We start from the raw sequence: 27,831 nt of genomic DNA, 5'->3' as shown, positions 1-27,831 counted from the left end.
CTTCTTAGGCCCTTTAAATAATTTTCAAGGACCTGAAAAACAAAGCAAACTTTATTTTCACTGATGCAAAGGGTAACATTAATCTTAGAATGGTCTGGATTGGAACGGGCCCTAAAGCTCACCCAGCTCCGACGCCTCTGCCACAGGCAGGACACCTTCCACTAGACCAGGTTGTGCCAAGCCCTATCCAACCTGGCCTTGAACACTGCCAGGGATGGGGCAACCACAGCTTCTCTGGGCAACCTGTGCCAGCGCCTCAGCAACCTCACAGAGAAGCAAACGAGGAAGGCGCTAAGTGCAAATACTAGCTGTTAGCTGGTTCAACCCCGACACCCGTTCCGAGGCTCAGGTCTCCGCGAGCGCCGCCGCTGTGCTGTGCCGGGCATCCTCATGCTTCCCGCTCCGTTGTCACCTGCCCCACCTCGTGGTGACACAGGAACACGGCAGGCAGGCAGCCACAGCACAGGGCCCTCTCGCAGCTCGGCTACATCCTCACCTTGAGCCCTACTGTAAAAATTGGGGGGTGTGAATTAAAAGATAATCGCACAATAACGCTCAAATTACCCGTGAAACTGATAAACTGCGCATATCCTTTGTTAGAGCAATGGATCCTAGTTTTCCTCACCACCACTGCTTGCCTTACACCCTTCAAACTGCAAGATTAAAATACCACTTACAGTACCTTCACAGAGAAAATAAAGAGAAAATTATACCAACTAAGTGCTGCAAGTAAGTGGCATAGCTGCTGAGCTAGTGCTGCTCCTGGCTAATGTGAAAAACCAGCTGCAGACATGCTCATCTAAATAAACATAATGTTCATAACCTCATTAGACAGGCACGGTATTTCTGTTAACATTAAAAAAGTATTAACAGGTGTAAGGAAAGTTACTGAAAACAGTGTAGAAGCATACAGATTAATCATCCACAATTAATATTCCTTTTCTAAGCACAAACACAACCAAACTAACTCTAATAAGTCAGTACCACATCCCTTTGCTGCAAACGATGTCACTGAAACTCAGAAGAAACTGTAGTTGACAGAGGTGGATGCAGAGTGCTTATGTAGCCCTCATACAGAGGGATCCAAATCAAGACGAATTAACAATTTCCCTTCTGGTGTTTTAGAACTGTTATACATATTCAGACAAGGTAAAACTGCAAGGGACATACCTTGCCTGCTGCAAAAGGAAGAACAGCAGGTTGATCCAGTGAGTTTTGTTGAGCACGTTGGCAGGCAACCTGAATTTTAGTACCAAAAATGCAGGAGATGCTACCAGCACTTAGAGTCTGGCAACCACAGTTTATTCCATACGAGATGGATTTAGAGGAAGATTTAAAGTCTTAAATAAAGACTGAGCCACATTAGGAGACTCAAATACGAGTTTTACCTTTTCCCTAATAAATTTCATAGGCCCAAAATCAGAAATAACATGCATCTTCTCAGGCTTGTTCCTCCCTCTTCTACATCCCCTTCCATGTATCCCAACTCCAGAAACCCCTATTATTTCATGTAGACTTTGGAAATGTGTAGGTACAGGGCTTACACTTGGAATTCCAGGTCTTTCTCTTTTAGCAGCCTATTATGGACAAGAAAATTTTTCTTAACTGTAATTGCTACAACTTTTGTGAATGGGATGAGTTTGTGATATTTAATAAAATAAAATAATTTAATTAATATATTCCATACCTCTTTCACTCCCTCCTCTTCACCCAAGACACGTCTGACATACAAGGCGGTCTGAGTAAGGGCTAATGTGTGGGTAGCACACAAGAGGTTCAGTGAAAAAAAGTTCATTCCCATTCCAGATCTAAATGTGTTCCTTCGTCTCCCCATCTCTGCACAGCTCAGAGTCCTGCGCATCCCACCTTATTTCTTAGCCGACGACTCTCTCCCTTACCATTTCACACACTTATGAATTCTGACAGTCTGTAATGGAGCCAGACCCTTGGGCTTTCTTTTTAACCTGACTTCATGTGACACCAATTGCCACATAAGCAGATTTTGCAACTTCTGCGACAATTTATGATCACTGTTGCATTAACCTTCGAGAGATCACAGTTTTCAAATTTTTCTATCATTTTTCTACCATGGCCTTTAATCTATAAAAATGCATCCGATACTAAATTTCCATGGAAAAAATAAGGCATTAGTTTGATATAATTTTCTTCGTGGTGGTGAGGGTATGGAAGCAGTGGCTAAGAATGTGAAAGACTGCCAACATACAAGGTAAAATGTGCCTAGGTGCAAAGTGAGTCTTTAGGTGGGGTTTTGTTCATGTTTTTTGGAAATTCTTTGTTTGGATTTTATTTTATTTCCTTTTTCTTCTTCTTGGAATACAACTGAGTCTACTTTGTAGAAACTGGCAGAAATATAGTTTTTATATTAAAAATTCACCAGAGCACTGAAGCTGACCTCCAGGCAAACATCAGATGTAGCACACAGGTGCTTGTACAGGTGATGCTTGCAAAAATATGGAAACAATTCCATGTACTAGTTTAAAAAAAGACATCTAAGAATTGTCTCAATAACTTATTGCAACATACACAATATACCATGCGAAGGAAAAATGCTGCTGTTCATGCATATCCACAGAAGTTCACCAGTAGAACATGTGGATGCCATTTCTGTGGAACCTGCAACTGTGTTAAATTTCTGAGTTCCAGAAATTTAACTTTTATTTTTAAAACAGACATCTTTAGTGCAAATACAATCCTGAAGAAATTAGCACAACACAGTCTTTACAAACGTGGAAACAGAGTAAACCAACAGCTTTCAGGGAAAGTAACACAACAGTTGCTGTTGACGAAAAAGCAATAGGGGTCTTTAAGTTGCCAGCATTACTTCCTCTGTGACCATTCTGGCAACAAGCTTGCAGCAAATTGATCTTTCCACATATCAAACCTACCTCCTTTTGAATGCTGCAGCATTTCACCAATGTACTGCTATTTCAAGAACCTTTTTCGAGAGGATGCATCATACTCCTCCTCACAGGCTGGACTACAGACCTGAGCCCAGTTCCTGGTGAAGGGCTACTACAATACCAGTGCCAGCATCTGCTATCTCCCATCAGTGGGAAGGGAGACACACCAAGAAGAAAGATCAGCAGATGGAGAACTTGGAGAAGGGACCACAAATACCTCGAGGCATTGCAACAACATTTCTGAACCGAAATATTCCATTGACCTGATCCATGGAAAACACCACAAAAACAAAACAAAACAATCCAACTCCCTACTAGATTGTGATTAAGCGACTTTTAACAGATATAATCATTAATCCCAGCAACTGCACAGCCCTAATGCATGACCTTCCACCATTCTGTCATTTAAATGGCCTAACCAGAAATACACAGAAGCTATGCATCCCTCTGATCCTCTTACTAGAGAACAAGCTACAGCTTTTCAGAAATGGCTTTTGAATTTGCCCTTCTGTATTAAAAATTTTGAATTATTCTTGTAAGTAATTTAAAGCTTATTAAGATCGAGCATAATTAACAACACATTACTGTACTTTTCTGGTCTCCCCATGAATCAAACACAGGGCAAATAACTACTAACCTGAAACTTTGTTATATCAAGTTTTGATTGAAAGTATTTTTGCACAAGGTATCAACTCCTGAAAAACAAGACTGTATGATAGAAACAGATGCCTGTGGCTTGTAAGTTGCCTCTCTTTTCTAAGTCTAAATAAGGGATAATAAGAGCAGAAGGTTACAAGTATTTAGTTAGAAAACTGGATTTAAAAGTTGTCAGTAGTATGATATCCTACAACATAATCTACAATTTTAAAGGGTTTTATTTCACTAGAGACTTACTCTTATACCATTGCACCCTACAAATCTGACAAATTATGTATTCTAATTCTGCCACTGAGATTACATGATGTTCGCTTTTTGTGGGAAGTCTGTCAAATCCTTTTTGCATGTACATGCCACCTAATAGGAAAGTTCTTCGATAAGAACTATGTTTTTCCTGTTTCTGCAAAATAACCAAGTTATATGGATTTAAGAACTTGACTTTATCATGCAGGGTAGTAATCTCTTAATCTTAAAATTAATCCATTGATTGAATTCTAGGAGAATCTTAATCCAAGTTGGGTCAAAACAGTAGTAGACTTTATTAGGAACCATCTTCTAACCAATTCTTTATCCTATTATGAGTGAGCTTACAATCTTTTATTCTCAAGACACACGATTTGGAAGTTTCTACATTTCTGAATACTTTCTTTGTGCAGAAACACAATTCCTACACTCCTGTATACTTTGTATCTCTCAAGTAATATAAAACACCTTCTGGCTAGGTACTCCACTGTTACAGACAAGCCTCTCAGTATCTTTGCAAGCTCTATCTAGACTTTCTCACTGAAGTATATTCTACTTGGGACTATCACTTCTTTCTTTTTTTTTTTGTATATAGATTACAGCAAGTCCACTCAGAAGTTTAAGTCATCCTAGCAAGTCAAAGATTCCCTAAACATCAGTTCTAGCCCAGGCACAAGCTCAGCACAAAATTATATGTGAACGTAAAGGTCAACATTTTGAGTGAGTCCTGGAATTGAATAATAAATCTCTACAACAACAGCTAATATGATTTCTATCATTATATCCATCTCCATTTTCTGGTTTACTAATACAAGTCTGTCAAAACACCCAAGTAAGTGGTAATTATTCAATGAAGCCAATTCATTCTCTTCTGTTCCCTCTCTGTAAGAGACTTGTCAGCTCTGTAACTCGCTTGCATGGACAACCCTCAGCATGCAAAACTTGTTTCTGCACTTCTGTGTAACCCACATACACACAGCAGAGAAGAGTCTTGGAGCAGCTGTGGTTCAGGGGTGTCTTCACTTAAAATTAGTAGGTTTTCACTTGATAACTGCACTCCAATCCAAATAAAACACGTGCTATTGTTGTTCAAGACCAGGTTGGATGGGACTTTCAGCAACCTGGTCTAGTGGAAGGTGTCCCTGCCTGTGGCAGAGGGGTTGGAACTGGATGATCTCTAAGGTCCCTTCCAACCCAAACCATTCTATAATTCTATACGAATCCTACCAGCAGATAAATTCTATAGAGTAACCCAAACTTACTGGCAGCACTAAATTTGCTTTTGGTAAACAAACCAAAGCTCAGTGTAAAGAATGATCTTTCCAAGTAAATGTCATGAACACTGGGCAGATCTAGTAACCCTTCTATTCTTTGCAAATCTGTAAAAATAATTTAAATGCGATTGTTCAGTTTTAAATAAAAGTACTATTAACATAGCTCTACATTTTGTGCTTTCTGTAATTGTAAAGTGATGCCATCCAAAGCAACTATAGCACCGAATTCTTTGCATAGCACTTCCAATTAATTTTTGGATGATAAAGATGTGAGGATTCACAGCCGTCATTTGGGAATCACTGACCCACAGAACAATTTTGTCTGAGGCTTGGGAAAAACAAGACAACCTGCAACTGGCTGGCACTAAGTTTTGCAAGCAAGTTCCTTCACAACTTGAATAACTGACACCAGCTGAACAAAGGAACAATTCACTTCAAATATCTATTCTGCCTCTCTTTAGGGTGGTCATAGAACCAATAAAAGGTTACAGCTATGTTTTTCCTTTCTAGTGTTTCCATTTTCTTCAGTTTTTGAGAGATCACCATTCAAAAAAGCTGAATGTTTTTCAATCTCATTGGCAACTACATATTAAATATGAGTGCATCTTCATAAATCTGGATTCAGAGAAGAAAATTATTCACAGCTGCACAAGTTTATTACCAAAACAGACTGACTACTTCAAGATATTTTGCTCTCTTTCTGCATATCTTTTGACAAATTTAATTTGAGGATGAATATTGGTTACTTGGCAGTATTCAGACTGGTAATCTGGCCAGCTTTATTGTTGATTTATTTTATAATACAGGTTTACAAAAAAAGAAAAAAAAAAATCAGCAATCTACTAAAAAGATACATGGCAATTTTTTTGTTCTTAACCAATGTAAATATGAAAAGTAAAGTGAGAGAGCTGAACTCTGGGCATACATTAGCAAGGGTTTGTTCATGAGACCATTCCATGAAATTCTCCTGGTGAAGACAAAAGATACATCCTATTTCCCAGGCAGCTTACAGCAGTTTCATAAAGCAGGAAGAACGCTGCTCTGGAAAAGGGATGTTTTTGCCAATATAACTCATCCACACTAAGGCTTTACTGGAACAGTTATGTCAGTCAGGGTGTGTGATAAACAGAACTTTCAAGCAGCGGAGATAAGCTTCCAAAAGAAACTTTCAGAGGTCTATAGCCTTAAATCCTTGCTTGACATGCATGGCGTGCATTTATAATGAAGAAAACAAAACCATTAAAAAGGGCCATGTTCTAAAATGTTATATAGAAGAATTAAGAGACAATATTAAAAACCATAGCAACAAATGACCCTTTTTGATGCAGAGGAAAGGCAGGAATTAATTTTAAAGACCAATTCAGCTCCAGTGAGGTATTCTCTATTGACAAAAAAATTCAAAAGTAATTGAGTCTAAAAGTGAAAATAAGAGCATATGGCTAAGCCGTGGATATTGGATGGCTGTATCCATATATCTATAGATATCTGTCTCAGAATTGGATGGCATATTTAAAGGTATATAAAAATGCTAAATACAAATTAAGTTGCAACTTTCAAGACACATATGAAGCAATAAGAGGCTGTATAAATAAAGCAGAAGGAAAAGAAACAAATGAAAGTACAGAGCAATTAGCAGTGAGCAAATCATGACAAAAGCTGAAACCAACAAGGCTGAATTCAACTTCTTCTTTGTTTATATTGCCTCTAACCCCAAGGGTTAACTGTAAGTAGAGAGCAAGGAACAGGCCCAGAAAAAGAACAGGCATATCATTTAATCCTCACTCATTCAGCAAGCTATAATATATTTAATAGCTGAAGAGAACATTAGAAGTAATGTATTAGTGGACAATATAGATAGCAGCTATATCAAACATGAGTTAAAACCTCAGTTGTGCTGTTAGGAAATGTCAAAACCCCTAAGAAATAAGAAAGTGAAGGTTAGAAAGAAATCAACCAAAGCTTTCCTTAGTCAAGGTCAGAAAGCCAGTTTCCTCACCAGTAACTGATAGACAATGAGATAACCTTTTATGAAAAATGAGAAAACTGCCTAAAAAAAACAGATGGGTTTATCTTAGGCTAAGATTATTTACCTTATACAACCTAAAAAAATGTTATGTTAGCAGTGAGATGAAGAGGAGGGATGTTGGTCTGAGACAGGATTGCTTTCATACTGAGCTTCCATTCATGCTGAGCTTCTCATCTATGTATCTGACCTCCTATTACAGTCAGTGGAGACCCTATTCAATTCACAGTATCCCTGCCTACACACTGATGCCTACTGGCACTGGAAATAGGCCAGGGCTTCTTCCAGTTGCTGGCCTGGAAGGGTACAAACCCCCAAAGGTCCTGTGTGATATCTGCCATGCCACACAAATATCCTGGCACTTCAAATGGCACATATTGCCTATCTACTCTCCATTCCCTGAAAGTGAAGGACAAGTCCCTCGCCCACACATACAATGGAGACACTACATTTAGGTGTCAATCTGCAATTGGGTACTGCCCTTCATCTCTGATCTTGGGTGAGACTGGTATTTCATTCTTCTGTAAGTGACTGCCTGCTTGTGATCCTAGTATTTTAGTATAAATATTTATAATGTTTTTCTTTTAAGTTTTGTTTTCTATCTTATTGTCCTTGCACACTATGTATTTCACATTATTTTCACATATTATTTCTTCATACCTTAATTGTATTGCACTGTTTGCTGTTCACAAACAGAAACGTTGTGCAATATCTACTTATGAGGTTTGGCAACCTGTTTGTATACAACTTAGCACAGGTTCTACAGGGAACATTCACTGAAATCTTCTTTCCTGTTCATGGGGATTAACATGTAAAATAGAGTTCAGGAAGATAAATTTGCATTAGCCAGGCTCAAACAATCCAGATCTGACATACAGCTGACTACCAAGATGTAGAAAACGGGCAATGCAGAAAGCCTCAGCAGAAACGAAAAAGGCAAATATGACTGCTATCTACAAAAAATGGAAAGGAAAGGACACGGGTTACAGACAAAACAGCCTAACCATTCCAGGGTGAATTATTCTGTTAAGTGCAGAAGCATACAAAAGAGTTAACATAAGTTTGTGGAAACAAACAGCATCAAACAAATGTATTTTTCTTCTCTGACAACATGAGCAAGCCTGGAATATTAGAGGAATGCAACAAATGGGGTATAGCTTGACCTTTATGTTGTCTCTAACTCTGTTCTACCCAATGTGCTTCAAAATCTAACTGTGGAAATACTGTTCAGATTAAATCACCTGTAGAGATGGTTGCAGAACCAGGCTCCTGTGAATCTGAGCATCATTATATGTGTTCCATGAAGTTTTGTGCTGGGTCTGTTAGCTTCTAGTAATTACATTAATGAAGTAAATGATTTCAAAATCCCACCTAACAACAAAACACTTCTAAATTAAAACTGCCATCTGAGAGATAATGCAAGCATTTACGAACCTAGATGACCTCAGTAAATGTTAGAAAGAGTCTGCACTCAACATGAAACCAATGAAATGTGTATAAAGTACTCTACGCCAAGGAAGAAAATAGAAATGTACAGTTATAAAGCAAGTCAATCTGGTTAACCAGCAGCACAGCAGAAAAGGATCCACTGGGACCACAAACTGAGCAACAGTTGGTGGGCTAGACAAAAAACATACAAATGTCTGAATCGTGGAAGTCCATTGTGCCCAGTATTCACAGCCTCAGTGCAACATGAACAGTATGGGGCATTACACTCGAGAAATCATGCATCAAGTAAGAAAGACTTCAGAAAAGACAGATATGCAGATAAAATATTCAGAGAAAAAATTATACCAAGCTATTCAAATCTGTGGAGTCCATCTACAGTTAGAAAGCCACCAGTTAGTGGTGATAAAACCCTCTCATTCACTTGCAGACCCAGACGCAGTTTTCATCCCAGAAAAAGGACTGTAAACCACACAGAAATCCATTGCCTGTTATAAAAAGCAGTAGCTTACAAAACATAAGATTTTCCTCTTTAACCTCTCAAACAGGCTTTCCTGAGCTAACCTCTGGAACACATCTCCTTACACTCATAATTCTTCCTTTGCTAGATGTGCCTGCCAGTACAGGATCTTGCATCTGAAGTCCAGCAGACCACCTACATCTCCCTGAACAATATGTAATGCTTTATCACTGTAGTTTCTGCCAGTGAAATATTTATGCTAGGAGATTTTGTCAGTCTCATGGGCTGGAAAGGAGGGACAGGACTTGTGCTTGCATATGCTTTTGTGGTTGTTTATACATAGCTTTAGCTGAGAGGGGTACACCAGCATTACCCTGAAGAAGTGACCTTGGCTGTGGTCAGTCAAACAGCAGACATGGCTGTAAACCGCTTTCAGCAGGTGTTCAAGCTATGGGGTTCAAATCACCTTACACTCAGTAGTGACACTCAGGTGCTCCTCTTCTTTGGTTCTGCTGGCAGAGGGCAAACTCCAGCAGACAGGAATTAACAAACAGCTGGGGAAGGCCAAAAGAAAATTCTCCTATCTTAAACTGCCAGATTATAGCCACATGGAGCCTAAGCTTCACCTACAGGCAGGCATCATCATTACTTCCAAGACATGGGAAAGAGCAAATGGAAATACATCTGTGGCAGTGAAGCTTAGCCAAGATTCCCACAGCACTCCAGTTCTAGCATGTCACTGTTACAAAGCAGGTGTTTAGATCACTAGTTGTTATAAACAGAAAGATAAAAAAGAATCAGAAATATGGCAACGCTCATAGGAACACAGTCTGGAACAATAACATGGCCATTCTTGAAGTTTAGGAAAGAGAGACCAAGTCAGAGAGGCACCTAATGAAACGAAAACATCTGTGTCTAATAAACTATCTAAATCTTGAGATAGCTGACATGTGCTCCCTTTATTGGCAATAGAGATGTTGTCAACTGAGCCTCAGGAGATACTCATCTCATCCTAATGCAGATGGCTAAAATGGACTCAGGTGAACTGCACTCCAGAAAAGGCTGCTTCTTTTTAGATTGTGAAGCGAGCTTGGGATAAAAGGATTTGGTTTAGATATGTAAAAGTTAAGTGAAATCCTACCCTACATGTGTAATGACAAAATTAATGAAGAACATGGAAATAAAAATGGGAAAACTAGCAATATTAGAAATCAGGAGCTCAATAAAATTGATTAATAAAGTAAAACAGAGAAATGATCTACTAGAACTCAGCAGAATTATCTTTTACCTGATAATGTTGATTCAATAAAAAAATATTTACATTTGCGAAGAGTCTGTTATTCCTAGCAAGATCTACAAAATTAATCTGACTGCCAAGCTTGAAGAAAAATGATTTGGTAAAACAAAAAATTGAGAAGTTAATTCAAACTTCCACAGCCCTCTCATTGCCTATTTTTAATCTAAAATCTAAATTAGAATTTAGGTTATTATAAAGAAAGGACAAAATATGAGGTCAAATGTCATTATTTTGCGAAGTGTTGAAAGAGAAGGTAAATGAAAAACTATGCCTTCTCTGAGCAATAATATATTGGTTTAGGCAAATACTCCCTTCTACTTTCCATGGTACATACTGAAGTATGGTGACTGAGTTTTCATATGCCATAGTAAACGCTTCACAAAATACTTCAATGAAATTTTTAGCTGTGACTGATAATTGAGTTCCATAAAACTATGAATACTATTAGTGAATCATTTATGAAATTTACATCAAATTGCAGTATGATAAATGTAACTTGCTGCGAGCGCTGTTTAGAGCCAAAGACAGCTGGGATTTTTTGTTGGATCTGATATAGACAGACAAGTCGGCAAAAGGCACACTTTTTCAAACTTACCACTGGTGACTCTCAGCACTCCTGCCATCCAGCTGTACAGCCTTTTCAGCTTTAATCTTTCCTGTAAATGGAATACAATACATTAAAGGGTTTATTGCACTTTTCTGTGGTTTATGCAACTCCCAATAATGAGGCAACCTCATGTACTCTAGCTGCAAAGAAGAAATTGCTTTCCATTCTTCTAAACATTTAACTGGATGATGTAACATCCTGGCTTTACACCATTTATAGCCATATGTAAATATGTGTGCATATATATGTATGTATACATATATATGTATGTATATATATACATATATATGGGTGTGATTTTATTTTCTTCTCTTAAAATCCAGTTTAGATGAGGCTAAATCAGGAAAGATTGGACTAGACTGCCAAAGAAGGCCGTGCTGTGTATAAGACTTAAGACCCCTTAAAAGCAGGTTAAAGAAGCACCTGTCAGAAGAGCAAGCAAAGCTGTTTCCTATCTTGGGTACAGGAATGAACTAGTTGCAGTTCCTTTCTAGCACAAAGGCTTCCATTTAGCTCCACTTTTAACTGAATAAAGATGACAGTCAGTGATTTGATCAAACCCACGCTCCCAGTAGTAAGTTCAGATGAGATGCTTTGCTGTTTGCAGTCTCAGCTGCAACCAATTACGCCACACTGACATTTCTGTATTGCAAGTTAACTTCATCAAAACAAAGAACAGCATACATAGGCCCCCAACTCCCTGGAATGAGAAAACTCACAAAACTACTGCCAGCTCCCCCACAGTCTCAATCCCTCTACACTACTTCCAAAAGCTGAGATGAAAAAGGCTGCTGCCACCCACCATTTCATGAGAAAGAGCTTAACTAGGCTGATTACTCAACACCTAAGACCCAATTTCATTCCACCATTCTTTATCTCTCCCTGTCTTTTGCCATGCCACTATCTTTCATCAGCTGAAGCTACATACAGTCACTGGTAGATGCAAAGGATCCAACAACAGAGTTTACTGTTGTAATTTAGTCCATCCCCACTGTACTTCATGATTTCCATACAAATAAGCCAAATACTAAAGCAAAGCCAGTATCAATTAAATAGCTAAGACAGTGCAAGTCTTCATGAGTATTCAGATGACACAATTATAGGGACAAGGACTTTGGACAAGCTGTGGTTGGCAATGGAATATGTAATCACAGCACAAAGGTATGACACTGCCTTTCAGGTTTACAAAGGGCAGCCAAAAGTGCTTTGTCAGTGATGTTGTCACTGCTAATAGAACAAAAAGTAGAAAACAGGAAAAAAGTCACAAAATAAGAACTAAAACTTGGAATACACTTGGAAAACATGAATTTGGTTCAAAAAAAAAGGAGAGGCAATGAAGAAACAAAGGAGACAGAGAAGTATTCCCAGATACAGGCAAAAGGGATTATTTTAAGAATGGTGCGTTGGCTGGAGGAAAGTGACACACGTAGAAAAGAAACAGGTTTTACCGTAATAAAGAGAAGGCCCAAAACAAAAAGGGAAACGTAAACTATTCCTCTGGTGAATGTGCATCCAGATAGTGAAAGAAAGATCAATGTTTTTAGGAGCAGCAAAGGACTGCAAAGAAGAAAATCATGACCTTGTTGAGGCTAAGCTGTCAAGCAGGACACACAGGGAGAGATGCCTGGAAGCAACATCAACTGTCACACATGACTTCTGTTTCTGGTCAACAGTTTTTTCAGATTCCTAAAGTATTATCACCACCATCACCACAAGAAAAGGCTGCTGATATGCAGGAGTGCTCTTTTACCACAGGAAAACAGGAAAACAAACCCTGAGTTTCCTGTGGAGTTTATTTATTCCTCTTGCTCTCCCAAAGATGCAATTAAGAAGTTATGCTGACAGCGTCTTTTTTTTTTTTTTTTTTAACATCCTGTATCCATCCAATTCTCAACACAATATAGGATTTTAAGGATCATCCAGAGTGAATAGTATGTGATTAGGACCCACAATACTTCTCCTTCACTGACTCTGGATCTCTCCAATGGACTGAAGTTGTATACTGTGGCAGTTGATTACCCAAAACATCATTATTATGGTACAGATGCTGCCATTTATTGGACTGGAAATGTCTTGGATTGGAAAACGTAACTGAAGCTCAAACATCTTTCACTACATTCAGATGACATTCTAGACATATATTTTTCCTCTGCTTACCATCAGCAACATATTTCCTCTTCTCATTAGCATCAGTAGTCATCTCAAACATATCTCCATAAGCACGTGCAAGTCTCCAAAGAAAGTCCACACAGTTTTCATACTGAAAATAGAGGACACCTGGGTAACTAAATAGATCAGAATTAAAAGTTTCCTTTCATAATGCTTAAAGTAGGTTATCTGAACGTGGCATAAATATTTGGTTATTTTGTATCCTTCTATATTATTTTTATTTTATGCAAGAACCACTCGACCAATTATTCACAGCCAAAACACGCCTTTTGGAAATACCCTGGACTGTCTAAAGAGATTTACTTCACAAATCAAATTTAAAGTTCTTTTAATATAAAAAATAAAAAGGTAATCCAGTAAAGCACAACAGATTCCTGATGTGATGTGTATTTTCTTTGGGGGGTGTCATAAACACCACACTCAGTCATAATTAGTATCTCATCTACCTTCCTGGGTATTTCAACGTGTAAATGAAAATACAATCAGAACTAATGTTTGCCAAATCAGATGAAACTGATACACTGAATTAAGCACTGAATATCAAGCCACTTTGAAATTTTATCTGGAGTTACCTATGAGCACAGTACAGTCAAGGGAAAAATTTACACGAAGTAAATTTTAAGGTATAAGCAGACTACAGGCTCGTAGTCTGATTTCTTGAGAACATTAGGTCAGGTTAGTACTTAATTCCACAGGACTTTGCCACACAGACCCTTTTAAAACCAGGTGAAATAAGTATCATTACTTTGTCATATCCAAGAACACATATATAAAAGAAAAAAGCCTCAAAATTATTGAGGCTGGATGGGATATAAAACAACAAAAATTCTCTGCCCACCCAACATGAATATTTACACCACCTTAAAATATTTCTTTTTTACTGCATTTTAAAAATAATCACGAAATTTCATCTTCCATTCCTGTGTTCATTTTAGTGCTTGTATTAAGGAAGTTCTCAAAGGCAGTACAAAGCATAAGTTAACAGCAATGTAATATTAAGTTTACCCGTTAATACCTTGTCATCTTTCTCAAGCAGCAGTCTGAAGCCCTCCTTTTTGTCATTCTCTGAACCCTTGTGCAAATTGTCCACCTGCTGTAAAAAATTAAACAACTCTTCGTCTTCTGATTTCGCAATGGCATCAGGTGATTTCTTACATCCCTTTTCTTCCTCAGAGTCTCCTTCAGTATCAGTATGAGCTGTAAGATAACTAAAATCACAGAAAGTAACCATCTTTTCTAAAAATATCTGTAAAGCCTTTTTCAATTCAAACACAAAAAGTTCAGAGCACAATTTCTTCCAGTTGGCCAACCTTAATGGTGTTCTATTCTTATTAATGGTATCAAGCTTATTAGTATTATTACTAAACCTTTACCTTCAAAGGGACAGCACAATCATATTCCAAACTTAACAGGCAAGTTACGTTTAACACTGTCCTGTTGCCTAATAATGAATTTAAAAAAATGCAGATACATATTAGAAACACATGTATCCTTGTGTTTCAAACACAGAATGCCTGAAATCATTAATATGTATTGGGATGTGATCTGTAACCCTGATTAGACCTCTTGAACTCAACCTCAATTTCCCTATTTTTTGAAATAGGAATGGGCTTACTCCAAACGAAACCATAAGTGCTATTAAGAATCACAGAGTGTTTTGTTACACACTTTTAAGATCTAAATAGAAGCAATAACATCACTGTTCTCTCTTCCTTTATTTCTTTTGAACATTCAGAAGGTCAGAATATCTGAAACTGGGAAAGAGTTTATATTAATTCATTATGCTTAGTGCACAATTACTCAGCAGAAGGCAGTCAAGGTCAAAGAAATATTTACAAAAGCCATAAATACCATGCAGAGATAATCAGGTGGCCTTACTGTCCAAAGTGCTGAGCATACATTAGGGTCCTCTAATTTCATATAGAAGCAGCTGAATGGCATTATTTTTTAAAAGTAGCTTTTTGCTTGTGCACTAAAAATGAACAGAAAAGTCTAACCTTATCCAATTCCTCTTTTGAAAATACTGTTCTGATGAGAAATAACAAATGTAAAAGTATTAGCTGCCAAGTTCAGAGATTTTTAAAATGATAGCTTTGAGCAGAAAAAAACATGAACTAGTCACATGAAGCAACTGAGTAACTGAAGCAAGCCATGACAGTCAAAATATATAAAATCCTTTTTTTTTTCTTTCCCAGAAAAATAAGCAGTTCAGAATGTTTGCAATACAAATGGAGGTTAATACTCATATGGCTTTTAAATAGCATTTGAAAGTGACCAGAACTAAACACAAGCAGATACACTTAGAGCTTGTAAATGAAGAGCTCATCAAGCCACAGAAATGCTAGAGGTGGCATGACAGATTTGCTGCAAAATTAACCCAGCAGTATGGGAAAGGAGTAAAAAATACATTTGGATAAAACAATACATACATAAACCATATGTACGTGTTCAAACTGAAAAACAACATGGAGCAAAGGAGAGATGGGAAACTTCAGAGATTCCCACAGATTTTATACAATCTTGATGCTGCTGAAGTTGATAACACATCCTGTCCTGCAGATCCTTTATTTATAAATCACCAAACATTTATTTTGGTTTTCTGAAGCATCTTTACAACACAGCATCTTGTTCTTCCATAGTTATTCTGAAGTGAGTGCAGAGCAACATCATAGATAGGCTGCATTTCTCAGAGCACTAACTTGACCAAAAGTTAGGGTCACCAAAAGGGATTTGGTGGGAGGTAGCAGTCTTTTAGCCCCAATACATAGCCTATGATGTGAAATATGTTTTGAAAGCACCTTTCCTCACATGGTTTGGATGCTCCACCACCTCAACCTCTGCAATTACTGACCTAATATAAGGGCATTACATAATATAGCAATAACTAAGCAGCAAAGGCAATTTCAAATTCCCCACTGCAACTGTAACACTCCTTTAGTTACAGGACTTTGGGCACTGCATCAACAAATGCTGCCTACACAGGTAGATATGAAAGTAAGGAATCACTGTTTGGAAGTCAATGTTGATGTTATCTTTATCTTTGCTGCACAATCATCTGCTAAAAATTTCTATGATCACTACTGTTCCAATGTTAGAAAACAGCCAAACTGTTTTTTTAGAAAACGTTACTCTCCCAGCAAAAATATAAAGGCCAATATATATACTGGGCTGACAGCCAAGTCCTTTCACTCCAAACAAGCCCAGCAGAGTTTCATCAGCAAAGCGTCACGGCCAAACACTTTAATTCATGACATCACATAAGCTATACAAGAATATTCACTGAGACACTCAAACGGAAAAAGTATGAAGTAGGCCACTACCTAACTGATGATCGAATTTAAGAGGAGCTAATGATAAAATACGATAGAACAATAATCTTTTAAGACCAGGCCTTACTGCATTAAACCTTTCCTTATTTCACCTCTCCTACAGAAACATGATCTTCAAGCCACGTCTGTGACGAGAAACACCAGAGAGGACAGGTCATTTCTTTCCCACTTCCTCTCACCTCCACCATCCTGGAAAATTCTGTCCTACCTCATCTCTATTTGCTGCATGAATCCTCAAAGAATTTTAATGTGGAGCACATCATCTTAAGCCTTAATGAGAATGCAATAGTTTTCAATTTACTTATTGAGTGTGTGCTTTAAAGAAGGCAAAACAGTACCTATAAAACAACCTGTGGGTGAATTACACAACAGTGTGAATTACACAACAGTGAATGATTTTTTTCATTTTAAGGTAATGCCAGTTATTCCTGGGGTCTCACACAAACCATACAACCCTTGTGCCTGCTGACACACGAGTTACACTAAGGGGCAGAAGTTTCTACACAACCAAGAAAGAATGCCATTCTCAAACAAAGGGAAGAAAATTATTAAAATCTTCTCCAAGTTTGGTTTGCAGTGACTATCCAGATACCAAAACATTCAAGGGAGCACAAACACTTGCTAGTGCTCAAGATACGGAATGCTAGTTACCCCTGGGATGCATCAGCATTCCTTTAGACTTTTTCTTTCTCTCCTCAGAAAAATCACTTTATAGCACCTTCAGGGGGTCCTCTCTTCCTTGTCTCTTCTTTGGCTCCAGAGCCGACACTGCTGCCTTCCAGCATTTCCCACAGGATAAGCACCAAGATGCCAGCCAAGAGCTTCAGGACTGACTTGTGATGAGCTCCTACCTCACTAGTCACGCAGCACACACCCCAGGCAAACTCCTACATTGCTATGGGGTCATGGAAGTGAAGTGACATTAAGGTAATTTAATTAAGTGTAAAATATTAAATATCACTTTAACCATTTTGGCAAATTAGGCATAAAGAATGTATTTCTGTTTTGTTTCTGATGACATTTTCTTACTAGCTCGCCGTCTGATCCTTATCATAGCTGAAGTGTTTTAAGCATGAAAACAACATGTTAAGAATGCAATACAGACTTTTAAAAAATAAACAGCTAGGATTTGTCCTAACAACTTCGGTAAGCTGCACTTTACCAACTTGAACTGAAGTCAGTTTTATTAGAAGATAGGAAGTCCCTCCAACTACTTAAGGACAAAATAAGAGTATAACATTTTAATAAAAAAGTACAATAAGACAAACTTGATAATTGACTTCAACAAAACAGCTAGCAGGCTTATACTTCTCATTCTAGAAAAGCATGTTATGAAAAACAATTCTATATTAAAAATAAATACATAAACAAAACCAGGGCTAACACAAACAGAAGTGAGGATTCTTTTTAATGAAGTTTAAAAACTCCAGGAGTCTAAAGGCTGATGACAGTAATCCAAAAGAGAAATTCACTGAAAACAAGGACAGTCATTACTGTTTGGTTTACAAATATTTCATAGAATGCTGACATCTGCAATTTTATCTGGTATTTTCCTGCAAGAGGTTTTATTGGATGATAAATAGAAAAATAAGTATTTGTATGTGATAAACACATTGACCAATACTTGAGAAAATGGAAGAACCTAAAAAAATGTCTAGTCAGTGCCAACTTGCTTTCACCTTTTTTAACAATAGATTTTCTTTAAAAGAGAAAAACAGTGGTGAAAGTGTGAGGAGTAATGACCAACCATCAATGCTCTGTTGGATCACAAAGGAGCGGTCAAAGTTCAAAGAACAAATAGAAACTGTGCTAGGGACTCTCCACTCTGTGGTTAAGGGGTTAGGTAAATCCAAGCACCTAGTACTGAACTAAAAAACCCTTGAGCTACATGGTATAAATTTGCTCTGCTGGTTCAAAACACATGTTACATTGCCTGTAAATTGGCAGACACTGGGCTTAGCCAGGTATCATCTGTTCACAACACTTCAGCTTTCAGACAGATCAAATAACACCTGCTGTTTCCCTGACAACTTTACAAAAGTTTACACAAACACCGTCTCATCTACTCCTGCTAATTCAGTAGAAAGATGATTATATGTCTTGGACTGATCTGGACCAGATTTGCACTGTATGACCCAGCAGAGTATGTATCCATCAGCAATGGTAAGTAGCCTTCAATGAAAAGTCTGCCAAACCAGACTGGGGGTGGAACGGGGACGGACAACAACATGTAAAAGCGTTTCTGGAAGAATTTATAAATTCAAAACCAATATAATCGTGCAGCACAAGTCCACACAACTCCAAAGCTCACTTTATCTGTCAATTCTCAGCATGTACCTACTTGTCAGTTAAAAGCAAAAATGCTTAACACAAGCAGAAAATTGTGTTGTGCACAGACAACGGAATGCATTATTGTGTGTGGAACTCACCACAGAACATTACAAAACAATGCACATGATGTAATGCCTACAGCACATGAAGTGGTGGTGCACATTAACTGGAAAAAAAACATGTTTTGTTATTGCCTCTCACAGCAAACTCTCACAGAACTTGTACCACTGTTATTAAAGTTACAGAAGACCTCAGAAAAAGCTGTATATATTGCAACTGTACACACACTGGGATCAGCAACCTATTTCCATTTGCAAGGAAAAAACTAAAACAAAACCACCACACCCCCCCCCCCCCCAAGAAAAACCCAGCACAAAATTACTTAAATGAAATGAAATTATATTTAAAGAAGATATGCAAAATAAGCAAATCAAGTACAAGGTGTTAGCAGGAAAAACACCTTTTTTGAAAAGGGATTAAAAAACAGCATTGGAAAAAGCACATACTCAAATGACTAACACTATCTATAACCTTGAATTATCTTCCTTTCCTCCGACTGTACACAAATACTTGTTAGTGGAGGCCTTGCTTAAGAACACACTTGCACACTATAATCACTTGTATTGGATCCTCCCATCAGCTTCTTCGTCACACAGAAAAACCTGAACAGACAAGTTCCCTTGGCTAGTTCCCAAACAGCAAAGCATCTCTCCTGATGAGAAAACAGGATCTGCTCACCTACTAGGTGTGAAATAGACCCTCTATTGAGTCAGTGAGCCTGACTATTCATAAAATGGTCCTTATCTACATCCCCAAATCTCTTATGTATAACATAAAGGCTTCTGCAAACCAACCGATGGATAAAACAATCTGAGAAAATAGAACGGAAGTGTTTCTACACCATATGAAGGAGGAATGTCTTTTAATTCTCCTGCCAATACTCTATACTTAAAATACAGAACTAGTTCGTAATAGAACTGACAGGTCTCAAAATATGCTATCAAAATACAACTTGTGAAGCATGTGGGCTGGGATGTAACACAAGAAGTTCTGCCCACAGGAACTGAAAATAAATTTGGAGAAACTCTTAGAGAATAAAATTCCATTAATTATATGGTGCATGTTACTAACTTCAGAATATTACAGTTAATTAATGTATCTTTAAAGAAAGAAGTGGCTTAAGATGGGCAATTTACAGACACAATGCTGCCTACACAGGCATGTTAATACACTGAGGAGACTGCTCAAAAAACTAAGCTGCTATAAACATACCCTTATTAAACTGCATGTAAGTATCTACTCTGATTATACCAAAACAAAGTTGCAATTACAGGAGAGTAATGTCATCACTATTTTTACATTACTAGTGGTCAGTATATTAGGTAACAAATGAAAAGACAGAAATCTAGTCCCCCTCCTCGACTCCAAGTACATCTGATCCTTCAGCATGTTCCTCAACTCACATCAGGACACAAGATGCAATCAAAACTGGGAACTTCCCACTTTACTGAATCACTACCTTAAATACCTCATGAATTCTTTTTAAGCTATCAGAAAGTGTAATTCAACAGCAAATACATAAACATTCTGCCCTTTATACACATGTTGCATTTGGACATAGCTTTCACAGCATATAATAATTTCAGGGAGAACATTGTCTGTCATAACTCATCTGTAAGGCCCACAGAAGACAATTACTGCAAAAAGCACACAAGAGTTTGTACGATGTGAACACACACCATCAGAGACTATTTTATTACTAGAATCACTTTTAAAATTACACCATTATTCTGAACTTTGCCTTCATTGCAGACCTATGTAGCAATACTGCACCCTTAAAAAATCTGTATTAGGCCTGGCATTAAGCCAGCTTCAACCATAGTGCAGATTCAGAGGTGGTCACCCACAGGTTTTTCTGGTCTAAAAAAATTTCTAATCTGAACTTCTATTTCTCTATTCAGGGAAAAAAACAGAACCAAACAAAAAAATGACAGAAGATCTATGGAAAACTTTCAAAGGACTCCTATTTACAATACAAAGTTTCACACAGGTAATGATGCAATTTGCGCTGCACGTGTACTGTAGTATGTACAAAATATTATTGACTCACCCTCCTTCACTTTCCGCCTCCTCAGAGCTGGTAGTTTCTGCAGCACCAGAAGCTGTCTCAGCTTTTCTCCGCTTTGTTGCTCTGTGTGAGGGGCTTACTCTCTGAACATCTCCCTTCCCTTGAAGCTCCTTGCGAACAAGCTCTTCAAGCTTTGGAATAGCTTCTTTCAGAAATTTTACCTCCCTCTTCAGTTCATCCACACTCACTAGCAAGTCATTCAATTTTTCTAGTATCTGCAGTTGCCTTCCATATAAAACCATTACTGCTCCTTGCTCATTCGGAGCTTCATTTTGCAAGCCCACAGAACTAAGCCTGTTAGTTGCATTTAGGAGCGCAGGTATACGCACAGTTGCACCCGGTTTTCGGATCTTACGGTACCAAATCACCATCAGGCTTATGCCAGCAGTCCCTGCCATTATGCCCAGTATTAGTCCTTTATTTTCGAAGCGAGACATTTCTGCACTCTCCTAGAATTGTGAGACAACAACAATAGTCGGAGTTAAAGATGTTGTGATGTTTTTCCTACTCTACCCATCACCAAAGCGTAAGGCTGGAGCAACTGGCGCGCACTGCAGACACAAAGTTACACTACAACTCCAGCAGATTCCGCAGTAGAAGGTACAATGTGCTGCCACAGCAAACCGGGCTCAGTTACGGGTTTAGGTAGCTCGGGGGAGCGAGGGGCAGACTCTCCTGCACCGGCACGTGCGGAGGGCAGCAGCTTTCACTTTGAACCTTCCCGCATCTCGGGGCTTTGTCGTTTTAACATCACAAACTCTTAGGACCGGATTTCCCGCAGCTGCACAGCGGCGGAAGCCCGGCTGCCAGGCCGTAGGGCTGCCAGGGCCCTCACCGCTCTTCCGAGGGGTGTCCCGCCGTCGCCCCAACCCCACAGCGCCGAAGGGTCACCTCCCCAAGGGGACCGCCTGCCCCGCAGCCCGCCCCTGCGCGGGTCGCGGTCGGTGGCAGCGCCGGCTCCGGGCCCAGCGCCGCCCCGTTACGTTACGTACCAGCGGGCAGGTACGGGTGCGAGTCCAGCCGAAGCGCGGCGCCGCTCGGTCCCAGAGCTCTCCCGCCGCGGCACAGGGGGCGGTGGCGGCGGGGGCCGCCCCGGGGCGGTGATACCCGGATCGAGGAGGACGGGCTACGGCCGCAGCAGCTGCAGCCGGGCGAGCGGGCTGAGGAGGCACTGAGCCGGGCGGGCCCTCCTAGCCCCAGAGTGGGCGGGTCTGCGGGCTATGAGCCGGGGCGGGTCGTAGCGCTGGGAATCCCGCCAGGCGGTGCTTCAGACATATCTCGAACACTCTGCTCAGGTATAGATGTTCCTGCTCGTGTGTCTCTTCAGTCTGTCGGCACTTGTTTCGCTAATTTAAGCTTTGCTGCTTCTAGGCTCTAGATGAAACAGTAGTTCCACAGCATTAGAGGAGAACTGAAGCTGCAAAATTACGGAGAATCTCTGCCCGTTACCAGGAAGAGCAGCAGTCTCAAAAGATTCATTGCAGCTTTAGCCATCTAAGGGCCCAAAGGTGATTTTACCAAAGTGCATTATAGGTTGCTCAAAGCCATGGAAGAACTTGGGTTAAATAGGTTGCAGGGAGTTATGGCTCCTGCATCTCATCAGGAACATCACTTGTATCAGTGATATTCACAAGGCCCTTCTTTCTCGACAGTACTTCTTTCTGGATCTGCCTCCAGTGACTCCTGTTTCTATCCTTGAGTGGAAGAAGAATCATCACAGACAACCCCCTGTGTCCATTCATCTTCCTGAAGTCTTCTGGAAGGGTACCAGGTTGCACAACATCCTGCCAGAATTTGGAAGCATTAAAACTCATGTTCTTCTGTGTGAGAGCTCAAGGAAGCCATCACAGAAACCACAGTATCTGTGCAATGAAAGAAACTGTTCTTCAACAGTTGTAATTTTCCTCAGCCGTATCACTTGGAAGCAAAGGAATACAATGTAGTTCTTAAAAAACTCTACAAAGTGCTGTTAAAAAAAAAATAAGTACTTTAAACAGGTACCAAGAACTCAATAATTTTCAATCTTACTGCAGATTAGCAAATGTAAATCAGTCTAATGTTTATTTATTTTCAAACAAAGACTTCAAATAACTAAATCTGCTAACTAATTCTCCATTAAGAACCTAAGGATGAAACTAGCCTTACATGAGCCAAACTAAACCCTGACAGAAAGGCAGAGGTTTGTTAAGATGAAGAAATTAATACTGTTTCAGTATTCTACAGTTTTCCTAGTTACAAAAATTAAAGTACATAAGTACATATTCATATGTTTGTAATTTGAGATTTTTAAACTCAAAATGGAAATCTCTTCAAATTTATGGGAACTTTACTAAAATAAAATTATTTTAGAGAACAAATTTTATTATAAGTTGTCATGGTTTAAGCTCAGCCAGTAACTCACTCCCCCCCCCTTCCTCCCCCTGCTCCCAGAGGGATGGGGAGGAGGATCGAAAGAATGTAACTCCCACAGGTTAAGAACAGTCCAGTAACTAAGGTATAACACAAATCACTGCTGCTACCACCAGTAATAATAATGATACGGGAAATAACAAGGGAAGAGAATACAACCGCTCGCCACCCTCCAACCGCTACCCAGCCTGATCGAGCAGTGATCTAGCCCTTCCAGGTAACTGCCCCCAGTTCGACATCCTGGGCATGACGTGCTGTGGTATGGAATACCTCTTTGGTTAGTTTGGGTCAGGTGTCCTGTCTCTGCTTCCTCCTGGCTTCCCCTCCTCCCTGGCAGAGCATGAGACTCACAAAGTCCTTGGTCACAGTAAACATTACTGAGCAGCAATTAAAAACATCGGTGTTATCAGCGCCGTTCCCAGGCCGAAAGTCAAAACCACAGCACTGCACCAGCTACTAAGAAGGAGAAAAATGACTGCTACTGCTGAACCCAGGGCATAAGTAATTGTTTTAAGTTACTTAGTCCATCAGTGGTTTAAAATGGAACAGGACTACATGAATCTCCATACTGATGGTATTTCAGATTTTCAGGAGCAGTCATAAAAATTTGTTAGAGAACCTTTCTTTTTATTTTCTCTTTTCAGTACCATTTGCTAAAATCTTTCTATAAGCTAATTACAACAGTAAAGGATTTTAAAAAAAGTTAATCAGAGGGCAGACACAGCACAAAGCTAAATCAAAAGATGATGGATGTAAAAACCTAAGTGAGTTTTTTCCAAGATATTCCAAAGTGACTGTCTCAGGCTCCAGGCCTTAGACAAGTAGGCCTGTTTTCAAGAATAATGGCCCAGGAGAACTGCATCACAGCTGCAATTGTGGAAATCACGTCACCTGTCTCATCCCAAACACCTTGCTTGCTTTTCACCTGTGGCCATTTTATGCAGAGCAGTGGGGAAGTACAGAAGTTGTTACACTCATGTAGAAACTGGCCAGAAGACAGCAGCTTTTCAAGCTGGAGAACTAAACATGAATTTACCTAGATTTGACAGAATTAAGTTGGCCTACGTTTGACATATGCTCTAAAAAACTGCAAGGAACTGTTTTTAGAAAAGTCCTGCTTTTCTGCATGTGGATGTTTTCTTAGCTCAAAAGAGACTTTATGTACCTGAAGTCCTAAACAACATGTAAGTCCAGACCACCACCTGTTACAAAATGCTTAGCCCTGTGTATTTTTAGTATTCTTAGTGTATTTTTAGCCTTACTCCCCAAGAAGACAAAGCTTACATCCCCAGTCTGTCCTTCTGCCAGGCAGTACCACAACCCTTTCTCCACCCAGTAGTTCCTGAACCTGTAGCTTAATTTTATGCAATGTTAGCAGAAGAAAGATGTCAAGGTACCAAAGTTCTGACAAGTTTTGTGAAGGTCAGCAGCTCCAGGGTGGTAAGACCCTGTGAACATCCTGCCTCCCTCCACCCCTGGCCCCAGGCAGATATTTGGGGGTGAGCTCAGCACAGCAGAGCTGCAACACTGGGACACCTGAAGGCACCAGCCTCCTTACAGCACTATTTGTGTGAAACCAGGCCATGCCATTTAACTGGTCTGTTGGGAAATTTTGAACTTGGACAGTATTTTTGTGTCATATTAGAAAAGATTATTGAGCAGTTGTGTTCAATGGATGAGAGAACCTTTACACTGTGAGTAACTGATGCATGCTCTTTCCAGCCAAGAAGTAGCTTAATTTACTGGTGTTTTCGTTTCTCTATAGAAGGCATTCTTATTTCACAACTGACACAAAATTCTTTAGCTGTAAATTTTCTTTTCTAATATGCTGCTCTTTCTAAATTCCTCCTTCCCCCTCCTCCCCTTCCACCTCTAGATATTAATCTACTGCTTGGAATGAATACAAAAGCTTTTAATGTGTTAGTAACACTTCATGCTTATTACTTCAGCAGTTGTGAGTGTAAAATCAAATCTTGTTAATAAATCACCAGATATTGTGAAAGCTTAAATACCTTTGACCAGACTTGCAACCACCTGACAGAAAGCCTACTTTTCTGTAAAGTTGTGCTGCATTATCCTGAATCATTTGCTATAAAATTAAACAAAATTATACTTTACCTGAAAGGGACAGGAAGCATTCACTGTCAGACTTACCAATATTCTCTACTGCTCTTGCCCTGAACAATCATCCAGTGCCCGTAATGTAAAAATAATAAATTGGAGTTAAAAGGAGATGGGTAATGCCATACTGATCTTTTCTGTTTTCTTCAAATGAAGATACACCGCTTAGCGTAGTTCCCAGAGGAGATGTCATTGGAACTGCCACTGTCTTTATGTCTGTGTGTGCAAGTGTAACTGTACTTCTGCATCATCTCCAATATTTTTCAACATTTGGCCAACCTCAGTCAAACTCAACAGAGAAACTAACTTCTGTCAAGTTTCTTTGAATTAGTTGATTTTTTAAAGGAGAAAGCCCTGAATTAGTGCCTCCACTACGAGGAATATTGCTCACCCCTTGTTTCACAGCTGAGAATCCGCACAGCAGAAAAGCATTTTGTCAGGACAGGGAAAGCTAAAACAGAACTTACATTTTATTGGATGAGAGGGAATTGTACTACAAGATACAAACTGATAGGAAAGCTGGCTTCATTAGTTCAACTACACACGCAATCATCTGTTTATTTATTTATTGCATTGATTGATAGGATCCTGTGCTGCAATTTCAGCTAAGTACAAATGGTCACTGCTGACATGGCATTTAAAAATCAAAAATAAAAAAATCACGTACATGCTATTCCTACTTCTTTGGGTTTGTCTTCTTCTCACCAGGAAGCTCAAGGACATTATCAAGATGTATTTATGCAAGCTATGTTAATTTTTTAGGCCTTGGTATATGAGTCAATTTCCTTGATGTAAGAGATGAGAGTTGGCAGCCCAAAAGAGTTTGTGTATGTTGTGTTGACAACTCAAGGCTATGTTAGACGTAATCCCACAGCTGTCTGATTCCTTCACGAACAGAATTGGTCCTGGGAGTGCCTGGGAAAAAAAGGGGGAAAAATATATTTCTCCAAAGAAAAAAAATATATTTCTCCAAAGGGGAAAAAATATATTGATAGTTAGAAAAAACATAAGAGTGTGTTAATAAATGTAGCTTTTATATATTTTACATACATATGTTTACATTCCTTGGGAGTCTAAACTTGAAAAGTCAAACTTTTTATAAATATGTGTCTGTACACATGCATTCCACATCACCCAATGTATTTTCTTCTAATTAATGATTTATTACACAATTATATAATAATAATGATAATTTTTTTTTCAGTTTCCCTATCAATATGCTATTTCAGAGCATATTAAGGAGTGTCACCATTTTCATCTGCAAAATACTGAGTGCCCCTTTCTGAGCTTCACAGATTGGTCCCTCCAGTGCCACCTAATACATGGCCCTAGGATGTCTGCAATTTCAAACTGAAAAACCCTTTTGTCTGTGTGACATGGTGTGTTCTTCAATCATTTCTTCCCCTGTTCTGTGCTAGCACTTGTGAGCATATAGAAAATTTCCCTTCTGATTTGAATTTTCCATCTAGACCACTAAAGCTATGTGTATGTTAGCAAGCAGTGGGGACCAAGACACATGCATCTGTAGGAAAACCACTGGTGCTGCAGCCATGACATCCATGCTGTGGCCTGTGTTGTTTGACTGATCTGCCATCTGCCATGATCTGGTGCCCTTGTGTGGCTGCAGTGCTTTGAGTCTACCTCTGCAATGGATCTTCCCAAAATGCAAATCATGTGCCCCCAAGCCTGGCCCATGGGGTGAAGCAAAGCTTGCCAAGCTGGCATGATTGGGAGATTTGCTTCTGAAACGCCCAACCATTACTCTATACACACATATTTATACTAGGAGGTTTTGATGTAGGTTACACAGATTATTCAGATAGGACAGGGCAGGAGGTCACCTCCCCCTGGCAATTACTGTGCATTGGCAAAGGGATTCCTCCTTCACTGTAGGGTTATTTTTGGACAATGACAATTGATAAATGCAGCAAAAAGCATGAGGAAAGGTGGTGAAAATAGGAGAGCCAAGGGGAAGCAAAAAGAAACTCCTGATCAGTTACAGGATTTTTGCTGTATAAAATAACAAGGCAGGATTTCTACTGCCTTGTTATCTTACACAGCAAAATATTGCTACAGGGGTAGTCGGGGGACACACACCCATACACACCCCCGCAAGTATTTTTATACACACAGCATTTTAGCTTTGCAGATTGTTTCACATCCCCCGATTTGCTTTTTCAGCAGGTGACAGGTCTGTTAAAGTAAAATGTAAATGTAGATGTTATTATTTTAATTGTTGTTTGCACCCAGTCCTGGTGTTTTAGAAGCTTTTCCTCCAATTTTGAGATGCAGATTCCTAAAGACTAAAAAGTAAATATACCAGGCAGCCTTTATGAATTTTGGTGAGGTGGGCTCACAAGCCTCTTGCTCATTCATAATTCTAATGCTGCTACCTTGTGGGAAAAGAAGGCTGCAG

General features: G+C 39.2%; 1 protein-coding gene across 3 annotated transcripts in view; it reads right to left on the bottom strand.

The window, feature by feature from the left end:
* RMDN2 (regulator of microtubule dynamics 2) overlaps positions 1–21,980 on the bottom strand; it is a 49,317-nt gene extending 27,337 nt beyond the window's left edge. Inside the window, exons 1-5 of one of the 3 annotated variants that reach the window (XM_061471039.1) lie at positions 21,878–21,980; positions 20,868–21,334; positions 14,113–14,305; positions 13,086–13,188; positions 10,917–10,977 (exon numbers count right to left, since the gene is read on the bottom strand). In XM_061471039.1, coding sequence (XP_061327023.1) covers positions 10,917–10,977; positions 13,086–13,188; positions 14,113–14,305; positions 20,868–21,322 — 812 coding nt within the window. In that variant the 5' untranslated portion in view covers positions 21,323–21,334; positions 21,878–21,980. Of the gene's footprint in view, positions 1–10,916; positions 10,978–13,085; positions 13,189–14,112; positions 14,306–20,867; positions 21,850–21,877 lie in introns of those variants that run through there. The other 2 variants (XR_009746541.1, XM_061471038.1) reach the window with 2 other exon arrangements.
* Positions 21,981–27,831: the final 5,851 nt, after the last annotated feature.

Source organism: Pezoporus flaviventris, unplaced genomic scaffold (assembly GCF_033815535.1).
Source record: "Pezoporus flaviventris isolate CSIRO_AGI_PZ_B2104156 unplaced genomic scaffold, CSIRO_AGI_Pfla_v1 ptg000066l, whole genome shotgun sequence".
Lineage (NCBI taxonomy): Eukaryota > Metazoa > Chordata > Aves > Psittaciformes > Psittacidae > Pezoporus > Pezoporus flaviventris.
This window is presented reverse-complemented; position numbering and strand designations above follow the sequence as displayed.